The sequence below is a fragment of the Bos indicus x Bos taurus genome, chromosome 15 (genome assembly GCF_003369695.1).
Source record: "Bos indicus x Bos taurus breed Angus x Brahman F1 hybrid chromosome 15, Bos_hybrid_MaternalHap_v2.0, whole genome shotgun sequence".
NCBI classification, from domain to species: domain Eukaryota; kingdom Metazoa; phylum Chordata; class Mammalia; order Artiodactyla; family Bovidae; genus Bos; species Bos indicus x Bos taurus.
Window position 1 is genome coordinate 58,542,429 of NC_040090.1, and position 15,909 is coordinate 58,558,337.

Genomic DNA, 15,909 nt, shown 5'->3' on the forward strand with positions numbered 1-15,909 from the left:
TAATCACTTTATATGTAGACTTTTGAGGTGTGTTTTCTTTACACACAACCCATGTGGCCTGTTGTCCACACATTATAGCATTAATTCTCCCCAGTAGTTAAGGAGATCAGAGTGGAAGGAATGGCTCTCCATGTAGGTGCAAAGAGGTTCTGTGTGCCCCCATTTTCAGCCACCCCCCTTTTTACTTCTATGAACCGCCCCCCCCCCCGCCCCTTAACATCAGGGTTTGAGCCTCATGCAAGGCCCCAACCTTGCTGTTATACAGGTTTACAGACTCTCTTTCAACTCTTTAAAAACGACAGATGTTAAAAAAGCAGATACAAATTTTCACCAGTCTATTATATGCTTCCTTGATTCAGAAGACTAAGTTATGTGGAAAAACAACTTTGATTTATTGTACCCACCATTCCAACATCTCAAGATGAGAAACATTTTGTGGATTTGATGGACAGGTAGTTTTGAATAATTTTGGATCCCAGCTTCTGGCTTAGCGTTTATTGAGGGCTCTCTCACTTCCTTCCACGTGCTAAGATGACAGTCTGACGTGCATGATCACCTCTAATCTCCATAGTAACAGGATGACCAGGTAATGGCATCATCCTCCCGTTTTACAGATGATAAAATGAAGCTACGAAGGGTCACATAAGTTGCCCCAGCACAAGCTTACTAAGTGTGTTTTAGAGTCACTATACTTGGACTCCAAAGTCTGTAGTGAAATGTGTGTCTTTCTTTGTAGTTCCTCTTTTTCTCTCTGCTTCCTGGTAGGACAAGATTGCTCTCTGGGAATGAACTATCTGGGCCAGAGTGCATTATTTAAAAGACAAGAAATACAGACGCATCCATTTAGGCAAGGGCATCTGTACCCACCTGTCTCCCCAGCCCAGCATGGGGCGCTTTGCCTGGTCTAGGCAATTTGCTAGGTCCTCAGTGTGCTACCTCCCTCTGTAACCTGTGCTGGCAGTAACACTTGGATGCAGGCTAGAATGCGCACTCCACTTGTTGCTGCTCTAGTGATAAAATATTCTAGCAATTTGAGAAGATGGTAAGTAGGTTTTCTTTTCAAAGCCAATTGATTGCACTACTACAGTAACTTTCAAAGTTCTTTACAAACTCAGAGTTAACATGCCTTTAAAATGTTTAATTCTCTGGAAGTAACTTCTTTACTTGGAGAATCTATCTAGTTAGTGCCTCAGCCCCAATTGGTTTTGTTCTTTTAGCCTCTATGTGTCAAATAGCTTATTAGCTCCACTCTGTATTTTCTTAAATAGTGACCTCACATTGCTCTTAACACTAGAAGTGATCTAAGCATTATACCTGGTAACAGAATCTAATTCATTTAGGTCACTTGAGCCACATGTGAAGGACAAATTACCCCAGTAGTGGTAAAAATAATTGAAAGTGTGTGATTTTCACAAACTGAAAGGGATTGGTGACCTTTTTTTCTGAAATCTCTGCCCTCGTTAGTCTCTGTACCTCTCCGTGTCCGTAATCGTAGTTTCAAATCACCTCCAGGTGCACTTTGATTGTGTGGTGGACATCACACATTTTGTGCCAATGCATTTAGAAATAGGAACAGAAATAGCTTTATAGTATATCAGGGGAGGTCTCCCAGCTACAGATGTTCCTTTTGAGTGATAAATATCGTCACTGAATCAGAACAAAGAAGACACGTCTCTGGGTGCAGCTGAGCTGGGGCGTGGGCAGAGCAGGATGTCTTGAGGGACCCGTGCCCTCGCTCACCTTGCGTCCCCACCTCACCTGCATCTGCCACAGGGCGTGCGTGCATCCTGTGGTCCGCCGGGTCACAAAATGCTTCCCCGCCTGTGGCCTCCATAAGCAAGTATCCACAAATCTCGACTGCACGTACTGTCTGTTCTTCTAAAAAGGCCGTTTGAAATGATTAATTTAATCATTTCTGCTTCTTGGAGGAGAATGAATTTTTTTTTTAACGGGTTCCTTTTGGCGCTTGTGTGAGGCTGCTTTCACTAGTAGTTTGCTGGCACCCTCAGCTTAAATCAACAGAGTCTCTCCTAGAACAGACCCGTCTGCTGTTGGTTCTTCCCTGTCAAATTTGTGCATTTGTGTATGTGTGAGAGAAGTTTGTGAGAAAAATGAAAACCTCGGATTATTGATCAATGGTAGAATCTTTTAAGCAGACCATCTAACCAAACACCAAGATAATGTTTTTGTAAACTTCCAGGAAGTTGTGCCAACAATAAAGGTACATTATATAATTAAAGTTCAGATGTATTAATTAGACAGTCGGGGAGCTCCCTTGGAGATGAAAGGACACCAGAAGTGTCAAGGAGAAAAAGTTGACGGGCTTTAGATAAAATTTAAAATCAAAAGCCTTCAAGTCATCTAATGCTCTATTATAGCAGAATGATTGCTTTAGTTCAAAGTCTTGCTGACAATTTAACACATTCAGTTTGATCATTTGGGTCGAAAATTTTTTTCTCTTTCATATTTGCCTTCCCTTTTTTCCCCTCCAAATAATTTTTGAGATTATAGAAGAATATACAGTATATCAAACACCTGACAGAGAATTCCCTATCAGATTTCCTGGTTTTGAGGGTCAAGTCTTGTTTATATTTAGCTCTCTTGTTTACAAGATGGAAATGTTCTTCAGTGTTTATCACTGTCGCCCACGTAGGTCAGGCTTAAGCAAAGGCGACGAACTCATTAATATTTATAAGTTGTAAAATTTATTGACTTTTAAGAAATAAAATCTCAGTAAAATCTCACATGCCTGGAACTTGATATTTAGTGGTGACATTCTCTCTTCTTTGTATTTATTACAAGTATAGAAGTAGTTTTACTTCCTGCTGGGATGTGTTGATGGAGAATAATGAAGTTAACAGTCAGAGAGCAAGAGGCAGGCGAGCACTGTTCCTTGGCCGATAGGAGCCCTTTAGATAGAGCAGCGCCATCTCCTCCTTTCTCCCACCGGTAAAAGTATAAAAGAAATTGCAAACACTGTACCCTCTCGGGGCCTGAGTCGGTCTAACCCCACCCTTTGAAGTCGGATGGGAGGGTGTCGTATGTTTTTATTTTTTCCTCCCTTTCCTACTCCTCGTCTTCTCATCCCTAGTTCACTTCATTAGTACAAATTTTCTTTTCTTCTTTTCTTAGCTCTTCCGGATAAGGCTTTGGGATATGAGTAGAAGACATAAATCTTTGTGGGGGGATGGGGATTTTGAGTTTTAAAGAGGAAAGTCATCAAACAAACACCTCAGTGTCTTCATGCCTTTGTTTTGTCATTACTGGTCATTGTTGTGTTCAGCATTGTGGGTTTGATTTTCCTTTTTTTTTTATCCAGATCCCCCCACAACTATCCCTCCTCCCACAACAACCTCCACCACCACCACCACCACCACCACCATCCTCACCATCATCACAGGTACGGTACCTTCATTGCCATTGAAAATGTCCTGAATGTATATTGTCTTTCTGGTATGTATAAAAAAAAGAAGCCTTAAAAGGTCTCTTTGGATCCTTGGAATTGAAGTATTCCTTCATTTGGTAATTTGAAAGACATTACATACTATGTTCTCAAGTTGAATCTTAAGGACCTCAGAAAAATCTTTAACATCCAAGCAATTTAACAGTAGGATCAGCTATTTTGCAGAATTCTCTTTTAAGCATCACCATGCAAAGCAAAATGCTAGGGAAAATGGCAGCCTAGCTCTTAGAGGCTGGATAGCTTGTGTTTAGCCACGGTTGGCAAAATGGTAAGTATCCTGGCTTTGGATCCTCTCCTCGTCTTAATTTCATCTTAATCCACGTGAAAGAAAATACCCACCCTTTACCATGCCCGTGTGGGCCATGTTCCTAAATGCATCATCCTTTTTGTCCCAGAGAGTACCTGCTGAGACTGTGTCGCCTGGGGACCCACCGTCCTTTCCCCGCTGGGCACTCCTGTACCCTTCGCTGCCCTCCGTTAAACACTGGAGGAGTGCGAGAGGCAGCCACAGCAGTTATCACTCTGTGGTTTAGCTCTTTGGACTCTCTGAAACTTATTCAAAAAGTTACACTGTCTCCTATTTCTGACCATCACTGAGAGGGGAGGTGTGCCTTCCAGTCCCTTTTTCCTGGTCCTCAGCCGCTCTCAATGCTTGATGTTGCTTGTCTGGGAGGCTTGGAGTTTTCTCTGCCAACCAGAGTGGGAAAGGTTATAGCCTTACCATGTCAGCTAGTTTTGCAAGATTTCCTTACATAAGGCTGCACCTACCTGCTGTCGACAGGTACCTGCCCCAGAAACACGGAAAAGTAATTATTCTATGAGACCCAAAAAAAAAAAAAAAAAATCTCTTTAAAAATTAACTTTTGCACTCCATCTCTGAACCATGTGCTCTGGTGTACAATCCTATCACTGGACTTCTTTAAAATTGCTGAATAGTATACTCATCTTTAGCCTCCTTACCACCCTAGATATGACAAACATCCTTCACATTAACTTTCTGGAGATGTTTTCAGTTTTCACAGGACTTGGTGAGATAGACAAAATGAAAATTCTAAGTGGTCAGTGAAAGAGGAGGCCTCATCAGTTTATGAAATATAACAGTAGATGGTCTAATTTCAGTTTTCTTCACCTTTCTTAAGTATTACAGTGGAACAGAGAACTTTGAAATAAGCCGCTAGTGAGGATGGTTCCGAATGGTGTCTGTGAAAACATCAGTGTGTGCCCTTAATTGAAAAGCTTCTGAAAATCCATCAATTGGTGTTTGTGTCTCGCTCTAAACTCAGCTCCAGCCAGGCTGCTTCCTAAATTCTTATCTGTGTGTATTTCCCTTTTTAGCTTTCTGTTAGTTTCTTCTGCTTCTTAAGTAAACTCAGTTTATCAGTAGAGCAAATAGATTCCTCCCACTTTCTGTATCGTTAATAAGGACAGCAAAGACACTCCTTCCTGACTCTGATTTCTAGAGCAACCATGCTAACGTCTCTCCATGCGATGGACCAGGTGTTTGCCTTTCATGATTTCTTACCTCTCATCCCAGTAGTGAGCCAATCAAGCTTGAGCTCCTGTTCCCAGGTTTTCATGAATTTTCCTATGAATGATCCTTTGAATGTCATTGTAAATTACATCAGCCCACTCGCCACTGCCCTGCCTGTGTGAATCCACTGGGAAAACCCATCGATGGTCTTTTTTCTTTACAGAAGTTGCCCAGGTATGAGCCCACCTTGATTACCTCTCCTTGTAGAAGGTTCCATCTAGGTAACCAGTCAAGTTTACAGCATAAGCGCCACATTTCTCCTTAGTGTGGAGCCAGTACTTTTCATTTGTGGGTGGCCTCTCACTAGCTTAGCCTATTTTTATTTGTTTTAAAGACCCTTCTTAACAGCCCCTCACCTCCTCCCCTCTCGCCGTCAATTTCAGCAACTGGGCAGAGGCGCTTCAATCACACTCCTAATCCTTCAGTCCAGACTGAAGCTCATCGCCCGTCCTGAAACAGCTACAACTCGCTGTTATCACAGTTCCAACCACAGAGACTCCATTTAAGAGGAAATTTTAAAAACAAGCAATGCTATGTTTCTGGCCACATCACAGGTACCTTTATAGGGACTTCTCTGCTCCTCCTTCTCGTCTCCTGGCCTCTCAGCTCAAGGTCACGAAAGATGATCTCATAGATGCACTTTTGGCCTCTTGATGTTCCTAGCTGAACCCTCTCTACACACAAAATGCACTTGTGGTGATGAATGCCCTGATTTCTCAGTGGCACAACACCCAAGAGTCGTTAAAGTAAAATTGCCTCTAAAACAACACTGGAGAATCCGTTGCCTTAATGGATGTGATCTCACAGGCTTGCTATGTCTTAACAAGCAGTGTTATATATATTTATCTTACCCAGAAAGTGTACTTGTGGAATTTAACATTTGCTCCTTTCTTCAAACAGATTAAAGGTTACAGAGCCGAATGATTCCATGTCCCATTTTAAAGGTCCAGGCCATCCCCTAGATTTAGATTGGTTCCTAAAAAATCTTCCAGACTGAATCTTGACAAATGGAGAGCTAAATTAATTTCTACTCCTCTTCTTTCTTGTACTATTTGGTACATTACAGCTAACCATTAGCCTTAAAAGCTTCAACAGCTAAATCTAGTGACAGTAACATAAAGCGCTGGCTTTAAAAAAAAAAAAAAGGAAGAGGAAGCCAACAGGCATCTTATTTCTTTTCTCCCAGGCAAATGCAATGACTGAAACACATTCCCTAGGTCAGAGTTTCATTACAACCAAATTGTACAAATGCAGTCGAAAAAATGTTTTTAAACTCGAAAGGTCATAGATGATTTCTGATGTCTCTGAAAGGAAGTGTTCCAGCATTGTCTTTTATCTTCCACAACCGGAATAATCGAATTGTTCCCCTTGTTAGGGAGGCAGGCCTTCATGAGTTCTCAGTCACCTGACTCCCTCAAAACATGTTAGCACTTCATTCTGGAGGTCCTGGTAAAAGAGGAATTGTGAGCCCAACCTGGGGCTTCCCACATGGCTTGGTGGTAAAGAACCCACCTGCCAATACAAGAGAAACAAGTTCGATCCTTGGGTCAGGAAGATCCCCTAGAGAAGGAAATGGCAACCCACCCCAGTATTCTTGCCATGGGCAATCCCATGGACAGAGGAGCCTGGTAAGCTACAGTCCATGGGATCGCGAAAGAGACAGATATGACTTAGCTATTCAGCAACGACAGCCTAACTTGCTGCTCCCCACCCAGAATCATAGGTGGGTGGAGGAGCAGGGCATCCCTGCCTCACATGCATTCTGCGTGGGGAAGCTCTCCCGACTTACATGCAAAGGCCACATCTAAAGGTAGCCTCATCTTTGGAAGATCTTTGCAGGCTCTAGAGTGCTGAAAGGATGACTTGATGTCAGTTAGCCATATGAGCATTGTTGTGGCTTTGTAATTATTCACCCACCGTTAGAATCTTTTTCTGAATAAGAAGCCATTTGAGGGATGGAGTTGGGATGGGAGCCACACAGAGCCTCCTGTGATGTCCCATAAGATTCTCTGGTGTCTCTGTTCTCTTTCGTGTATATTGATCTTCTAACCACGTATTTCTGTTTTGACTATTGCTACTGGCAGGCCCCCACTTTTTTTTTTTTTTTCTTTTTACATCAAGTCTGTGTGGTTTCATTCATGGAAGATACACGCTATAATATGAAAGTGCAAACTGCATAATTTAAATTGTCCCTGGCATCCTCTTCTAAAATACAGAGACAGCCAACCATTACCCATGCTAACAGTCCTCCATGGAGATTCCTTTCAGAAACCAGAGTCAAAGAAAAATTTATCGCCATAGAGGCGGGAGCATTGTTTTGTTTTGTTTTGAGCTTTCTTTGAAATTGGCTGATTTTGTGTATCAAACGTACATAAAAATACCTGTTTTGTGTTTGGGTATAGTTCCGCCCCTGTCTGCCAGTTGGGTCAGTCACCTTAGGGAAATATTCTGTGTTTCCTTCCATAGTTAATGTGGATATTGTATTGGATCTGCTTGGTTGTGCCCTGGGTTAGATGCTTGATGAGAAAAGTACCATAGAAAATAGTCAGCACTCAGTTTTAAACACCCTTAGCAGCCTAAATATAAAATTCAGGCTGGGAGGAGTTCAACCTGTAGGTCACACTTCTACATGCAACTGTCATAAATTAAAAAATTAAAATCACCTTAGAATAAGAAATGAATAGCTATAGGGCCAAAATCTGAAACACATTTAAAAATCCTTCATAAGAATGAAGTAGGTCATTTCTAAATGAGTTTTTCTCTTTTTGAAAGTACATATCCAATTAAATATTTTGTATTTCTTGGAAAAGAAAACAGCACGGATTTTCTTATTGGCATCTGAGCACCCAGTATTCAATATACCTTGGAGAAAGTATGTCCCCCAGGCTCGCACTATTATTTTGGCTTTCATAGTCTCCTGTTCGTAAGCTTTTCTGTGTGTATTGTGGGTCAGATCACATAAATAAAGGAGGTGAGAGCAGCCTTTATCCTTCGGGGATATTTGTAGAAGATGCCAAACTGGGGAAACTCAACACCCTGGCACATGTTTTTAGCTTCCTAAATGCAAAGGAAAGAAGTACACCTGTCTTAAGACTGACTACAGAGCTTTGCTCCACATTGAGCTGTGTGTTCTCCAGGATCCTACCTTCATGATCCCTACACTCTGCTGTTGACATTTGCGTGATGTCAAGGGTAATGCTCATAAGGCATTCAGTCACCAAATATCAAGGACCCATAATATGTATAGCGGTGTGCTAACACCCATGGAGACAGTAAATTCCTGGAACCCCTTGAAATATATATAGCTGAGGGAATAGATTATACCCACTGGAACTCAATAGCAAGAGATACTGTGCGCTTAGGGCTGATGCAGAAGATTGACGAGATCATCACAGAAGTAGAATTCGGTCTGTGCCATCAGGGAATGGATAGAAAGTGGATACGAAAGGATGGCATTTTGGAAATTAAGCATGAAGACCTAGCTTTACGTCAAGCATCTATCTTCAGCGTGTGTGCATGTCTCGTGTGTGTTTATATCCTGGGTATATACTAAACCATTGTTGCTAGGAGATACTCATCTCTCATCCTAGAATGTTTACTAAATTGCCTTTTTTCTTGAGTTTGTATCTACTCCATTAAGACTGTTTTTCATTCATCATTTACTGAATACTTATCAAATGTTATTGATATATGTGCCAGTATGTCTGGTGACAAGACTATTACTAGGGCACTAGCCGACACTCAGGAGCCATCTTTGTTGCAATGAGCTCCCTTTTTAGGTTTTTGCCCCCTAAGTGCATTGACCATTGTTTTTCCATACTGTCTCAAGTGTGCCCATTTTTATTTTACTGCTGCTGATAAGCTTATTACAGATACCGTCAATAGCCAACTGGTTTTGACCCATATTGACTTACGAGAGAATGGAAGAAGTTAGTGGTGAAGGGCACCGGAGTCTGCATTTTTTTTTTTTTTAAAGGGGATGAGGGATAGGAAGTGAGAATTTTTCTAATGCTTCTAATCATCATTTCTGTCATCATCCATACTCTTATGTTCCTTGTTGAAAAAGAATCCAAGAGAGAAGGAGGTGACATGTTTTCATACTGCAGACTGATGCACAACAGTGCAAAAAAAAAATCATCTCACTTTAAATACAGGTTACTTAGAATTAGAAAGTTGGAGTTATCTCAGTGTTGGGAAATGTAGGACTTGGCAGGAAGGACCCAGCCCTGGGAGTATCTACCCGGAGAGGAGTATCAGCTGCTACTTCTGGAGCTGCTCCCCACTGTCCACCCTCAGCCTCCTATGTCCCTCTCTTCTCCTGCAACCGTGCCTCACCCCTGTCTGCCACTCCTCCCACCCAGCACTGACATACACCGTGGGAGAGGAATTGTTCTCCTTGTTAAGTGAAACCACGGTACAGATTCCTATTGTTTTCAGAACATCTGGTTTGCCAATGCAAAGATCTCAGGGGCATAGCAGCACGTGTGAACAATTCTGAAGAAGGTTTTCACAAAACTTGAAATTAACCAAAGGAAAAACCAAACCTAGTCCCCTTCTTTCAGATCCTTGGTGCACAGTCTCTCCCCTCAGAGGAGAGGCGACGTGAAGACGGAAGGGAGCTTCTCACGGGTCAGTCTCTCCCCTCAGAGGAGAGGCGACGTGAAGACGGAAGGGAGCTTCTTGTGGGTCAGTCTCTCCCCTCAGAGGAGAGGCGACGTGAAGATGGAAGGGAGCTTCTCATGAGTCTCATACTCGGGACTGTTAGCTTCATTCCTATCTGCTTCGCCCATCCCTGAGAAATGGGAGTTTAATTAAAACTTAACATAGATGGGAAGAAAATTAACTGGGAAATGGGTAGAAAATAAATTTCAAAGTTTAATTTTTCAGCATATATGTTTGCTTTCAATAGATTTCAAGTATGTCAAAAAGAAAGAAAAGGGGGAAAAAAAGTATAATATATATTGGCTAGTGTGGCACAACTGTGAGAATAAAATTGTCAGGGGAATTCCTCGCCTGCCCCGGCATCTAGATTTAAAGCAGTTCCATAACACAAACCGAAGGGGAATTCAATTAAGAAAACCCATTGGCTCCTTATTGACTTTAGTTAAGAAAATAAACCAAGGGAAAGTGTATTAAAATATGTCTGGACTGCTTAGCATGCTTTCATCTAAGCTTATGACAATCAAAATGGCAGAATTTAAATTCTTTACAATTAAGCTCTGCTTTCGAGCAGATTGGGTTCTCTGGGTTATTACCCTGTGCATTTTTTAATGCATACCCTGCACCCACCCTTCCCTGCCCCCCCACAAAAGTCAGCCTTGCAGTGAATCTGGGTATTGTAAAGCAGGAGCACCACAGAGCAATTGGAGAAGAAAAAGTATTTAAGGTTGTAAATTTAATTTTGTTCTTGGATTTTCATTTTCATTTATGGCACCCGTTGTGTTTGAGACCACAGACTAATTTATGGATTAGTTTTAAACCCCCAGTCTGTCACACTCAATGAACAATTCTAAGTTGGAGAGAATCCATATGAAAGGATTAGAATGTGCCACAGTGGAGCTTACACATGACTGTTTCAACTAAATAGTGTCCAGCTGCCTCACACACATTTTTTGGTGGGTTTTGTTTTGGGGATTTTTTTTTTTTTATTTTTTGCTTCTTGGTTAAACAGCTAGAGTCTCTAATCTGACATATCGTCCGAGCCTTTTGATTTTGAAAATATACTGTCACGTGAAATATAGGTGATGTTTAATTTATTCAAGGTAGAGTTCCATAAACTGTTTGTATGGCTGGGAGACTGAAAGTCGATATTTAGCGAAATGTTCATCTTTCAAACAGCAGTCCAGGCCCTGCCCTTGGTTACCTTGTTTAATTATACTCATAAAACAGCTAGGGAGTGACTATTAAGACCATACACACTTACTGGCTTTGCAAGAACGTGGGATTGTCTTTTCTTGACCATATAAAATAAATGTACGATAAATTTCTCCCTCATTGTAATTAAAATTAAAATAGAGACAATAGCTCAACAAGGCCTTTTTAATTTCATAGCCCTGTACCACCATTAAGTCCACCTCAACTTTCTGTGACCTATTTTTCTCCTAGGCTTAGTGCAAAGATTATTTTTTAAAGACAGCCACAGAATGAAGTTTGAAGAAAGCCTCTGTTAGGGCAATTAGGCACTCTCATTTTTCAAGTTAATTACAGCCTATGTTATCTTCTCCTGGAAAGTTACTGTTTGCGTCTTGCCTGTATGCTTAGAATGTTGTAAAACAATATAGTGACCCCACAAGTTGATTCACAGGGGTGGGCTAGCACATCTCTCCAGCCTTCTGATTACAATACCTTAATAAATCCTACTGCACAGAGCCACACTCACTTCAGAGCCAGGGTGTCTGTGGTTTCTGCGTGAAGTCGTAATGCAATTATGAAGGAGAATTAGATTCTGTCACAGTGCTGTCCTGTGGAGAGCACAAAGTCACTTCTAAAAGGTTTTTTTTTTTTTTTCATTCTTTACTTGAAATAGCCTCTGTTCAGATACCACACCAGATGCTCTTAGAGAAATGGAATCAGCAACTCCCGCAGTATACCCTCCATCTCGGTCTCAACTTTGTAGCCAGCCTGTGTGTCTGCTGCGGTCTCTGCTCCGTTGCTGATCCCTGGTTTCTGCCACTCCCAGCTGCAGTAACTGTGTTGTTTACTTGAACACGTGCTTGCTTTTAACTGTATTAGAACTGTGTGTTTTCCTTCTCAACTTCCCTTTCTCTTCCCTGTTGGGTGCAATTGATGGATTTTGCATCCCCAGACCAGGGAGGCAAGCGGCACTGTGAACTTCTTTTGTTTATCCTCTGGTACCCACAGAGTAGTGTACAACCAGCTTCTGTTCATTTGATCTTGTCATAAAGCCAACATGATGTTGTGATGTAGGAAGACAGTCACTTGTCTTCCTACAAGTCATCTGTTAATGCTAAAACGTCATTTTTGAGGACCCTTAGGTTTTACCCCAATCCCTTTCTTTCATTTTATAGTGATGATTTAACTGGTGAAAATAAAGCATATTAGAATGCTGCTACAAAAATAATGAACCAAAATGTTTATTGCTTTTTTAAAAAAAATTTTGGAAGAGAACCAGTGTCTAGCCATAAAATGTGTAAACTTGCATTTAAGAGTTTCTATGCAAATGTGCATTTGATTTTGCCCCTCCTTTAAAAGCACCGCAAACTAACATTGATTTGGATGTTTCAAGTAAGGAGATGTGTCGTGAGCATCTGATGTAGAGATGTTTCAACTGTACAATTTTCAGTATTGTTTTTTAACTGCTATTTTATGCATACAGACTTGTCAGTAAGTATTGCGTTCTGATGTGGTTTATGTTTTTCTTTCCTTCATCTGATCTTCAGAAACTCAGCTATAAGTTATATTAAGCTGCAATGGCCTCTCAGACTTGTAGTTAATTCTGACTCCTTAGAAGGGCTCTAATTTTTTGATGGTTTAGGATTCTGAGGAGGGCATGCCAATGAAGGGGAACACCAGTGTGAATTCATGTGTCGTATTTATAAATCAGAAGCACCAGGCTCCTTGGACCAAAAACAAAGTCATATTTGGCATTATGGTGCATTTAAACATTGCCTGTGTCAAGTCCGAAAGAGTCTTTTGGAGTCTCTTAAACTCATGAAAATAATTACCAGCTGCATGATTTAAAAAAAAAAAAAAAAAAGTACAGATAACTACTCAACAGTGTTAACCCCAAATCCCACTTCCCCTCAACATGACCAGCCTGTGTGTGGGTGTCACCACTGGTCTGGCCAGAAGGGAACCATGGAGGGAGACCCCTTGAGAGGTGGAACTGAACGTTAAAACCCGGGCAGACGGGTTGACGGTGGAATGAAGTTGGCTAGAAGAGTGGTGTTAACATGACTTTGGAAAAAGAATGTCACCATGCATTTTGTTAGATATTTATCCCACTTCCCCTGTAGCCAAAATGAGAAAGGAAATTCTGGAGCCCCTTGGGGAATTTTCCATGAAGAGGAGCCAATACAGCAGGCCTGATTTGGAAGCCTGAAAGGTTTTGAAGGAGAAAGCTTGAACAGCATTAGAAATAGAAGAAGAAAGAGACAGACCACGGTCTCTCCCACAGCAAGTGCGTCTGGCAGTGAAAAAGCATCACGTGCCATCTCCTAATTCACCCTGGAGGCAGGACTCCTGGCAGCTCACAGCAGTGAAAGTGGTTCTGGATCATGGGTCTGGACGACTGGATGCTTTCACTTTGGGAATGTCACGTGATGAGAAGTGGCGTTTCACAAGTTATGTGGACCTGGTTGTTTCCATACCAGACTTCTGCTCTTAAGAGTGTAATACAGTAAGATCTGCAGAGTGAAGGCTGGGTGAGTGGTGAGTGTCTCTGTGTGTGTATGTGTGTGTGTGTGTGTGTGTGTGTGTATAAAGACCAGTCCGAAAACCTCTAACATGTTCATCCCCATGGCCTCCAAGTTAACTGAACTTTCCAGCTGAACTCTGCTGAAATAACACACTGGATGAAAAACTTGAACCCCTGTATTCATCTGCAGGCATCTGCCTATGAGTTGTAAAAGGATCGTAAACATGGAATCGACTCAGTGACGCCTGACTGGGAGTTGTAAAGCCCAAGTTCCCCGGGTGGGTTGGGTTAAAACAAAGGCAATGTTTGAATGTATGAATCTGTTGTTTAGCCAGCCTCTCAACTGAGCATTTGTGTCGCAGTCCTGAGCCTTGATACGTTCAGAGCCATCCACCAGTCACTGAGTTTGCACTGGTGTTTCTCATCACTTTGCATGTTCCCCTGACTCTTGACTAGCAAATAGATGTGTCCTGGCAAGCCCCCAAAACCAAAGAATTTACTGTTATCCTCACTGGCTCGCAGCTTTGAGCTGAAGGCATGTCTTAAAACAGTGCAACTCACTTCAAATGCTTTTGGCTTTTCATTTATTATTGCTTGTCACGCGATGTTCTTTGAAAGCTTGCTCATATATTATCTGTTCCATTTTTTTCCATTTTCCCTTTTTTTGCATGCCGTTCCTCCTGTTTCTTCCCTTCCTCCAATCCTCTGTTCCCGTCTGTAGACACCACGGCGACGACAGAACCAGCAGTTCACGGTTGGTACCACATTACTGTTTATCTACTTTCTCAGCACTGCTGAGCGGCAAGGCAAGCCTGGGAAAAAGAGCAATGTAGTCTTCAAGGGAAACTGTGTTCCGAGTAGACTGATCTCATAAATGTACTCTAATTTGTGAGGCTTGAAAGGATGTTGAGTCTTGTCATTTCTGTTGAAAGTTCAGCGGCCAATGGTTGCAGTCTGAGATGAGGCCACCTCCACGCTGGCTAGCTGGGTTAGAGGAAGTTTTAGCTGCATGTAGCCCTTATTTCTACAATGCCACCAGACCCTGAAACATAAGGGACTCCAGAAAAAGAACTAATATTTGCCTTAAAATCACAGCATCTGAATTAAAGGCCCAGTTGCTTTCTTCATTTATAGGCTAGAGAGTCCCAGGTACATCTTGAAGAGGAGTCATTTGTAGGACAGATCAGGGCAAAAGATTCCTGTTTCAATGCATGACATAGGAATGAGGAAGAACTTTGTTCTTTAATTATACTCCCAATTGTATTTACCTCCATGACCACTTGCGCTTAATCTCCATGTGTGCATATAAGTTTATACATTTGGCAGAAAACATCCCCAGACTAAGAAAGATACCATACATACATTTCAACAGCATTAACTGAGACTTGAAAAAGATATTTGTGGGGAGGTATCTTGTAGACAGAATACTAAAAGAACAAACTCATTATGATTTCAGCCAAAAGTGGATTAAAATCGAGTAAGTGAAGCTCAGGAGCAGGTATCAGGGAATCCTTTCCCCAATTTCTCCTCTGACTTCCTAGGTTGGAAGCGGTCTATTCACTTTTCTATGTCTCTCCTGTTCAAAAATGAGATCGTGTTTCATCTGTATATTGCTTTATTACTTAGCTCAAATCTCACCCTGCTGATATTGTGCTTTGGAGAAAGATATGTTAGTCAAAAGTAGGCTGAATTTTAATAACTGAGTCCAAGGGAATTATTTGGTAAAGGGCCTACTTAAATCACTTTGCATACTGTGGCAGAGTTGAAATCCATCATTTAAATGACAAAAAGTGATCAGCCAAGCCTATGTTGTTCATTCAACTTTTAGAGAAACAGCTCTTCCAAGCACGACTGACCTTCTTAAATAGACCTACATTTAGACCTTACCGGTTAGACCTTACACAGCAAAACCTGTGTAAGCGGGCCTTGAAGGTCAGGGCTTGACACTTGGCAGACCACCTCCATACCTGGACCTTCTGATGAGAAATTCTAAGAAAGCAGAACAAAGGTGGGTATGGGGTAATACCCTTTCAGGCCCTAATCCACCTCTCCCCACCCTTTTCTGTTATTGGCATATAGGCAAAAGTTCATAAAATTAGTTAAAGGGCCAGAAACACCAACAATCATGAGAAATCAATTAGGTATAAAACTTCCACTTTCCAAGGTAATGCCCCATAGTGCCTGCTACATCTTAGGCATCGCACTCCATTAAGCTTGGTTATTTGTAGGTTTCATCATTAATTGAGCACTTCCTGACTTGTATCGATTATTCTCAGAGCTTTAAGGCTATTTTAATGTAGTTCAAGAGATTTTATTCTATTCTTTTTAGGATGCTTTAAGTTCTGAGCTTTCAATAATTAACTCCAGGGTCAAATGTAACCATAAGATTCCTGAAGTCTGTGAGTTCTTTTGAAGAAATATTGATCATTTATCTCCTAAGACTCCAGAGTTCTGTTTTCTAGGTCCCTTTAATAAAATTTGTGTACTTATATGACTCAAATAGTTTTAGGTCCTGGAGTTGGGTGGGATAATCAAGGT

At 41.5% G+C, this 15,909-nt stretch overlaps 1 protein-coding gene across 12 annotated transcripts in view; it reads left to right on the forward strand.

The window, feature by feature from the left end:
- CADM1 (cell adhesion molecule 1) overlaps positions 1-15,909 on the forward strand; it is a 352,382-nt gene that overhangs the window by 313,774 nt on the left and 22,699 nt on the right. For 4 of the 12 annotated variants that reach the window (XM_027563669.1, XM_027563670.1, XM_027563662.1 and 1 more), the window contains exons 8-9: positions 3,320-3,400; positions 14,093-14,125. The exons of 2 other annotated variants lie outside the window; for them this stretch is intronic. In XM_027563669.1, coding sequence (XP_027419470.1) covers positions 3,320-3,400; positions 14,093-14,125 — 114 coding nt within the window. The remainder of the gene's footprint in view (positions 1-3,319; positions 3,401-14,092; positions 14,126-15,909) is intronic. 6 more of the 12 variants (XM_027563671.1, XM_027563673.1, XM_027563665.1 and 3 more) reach the window with 2 other exon arrangements.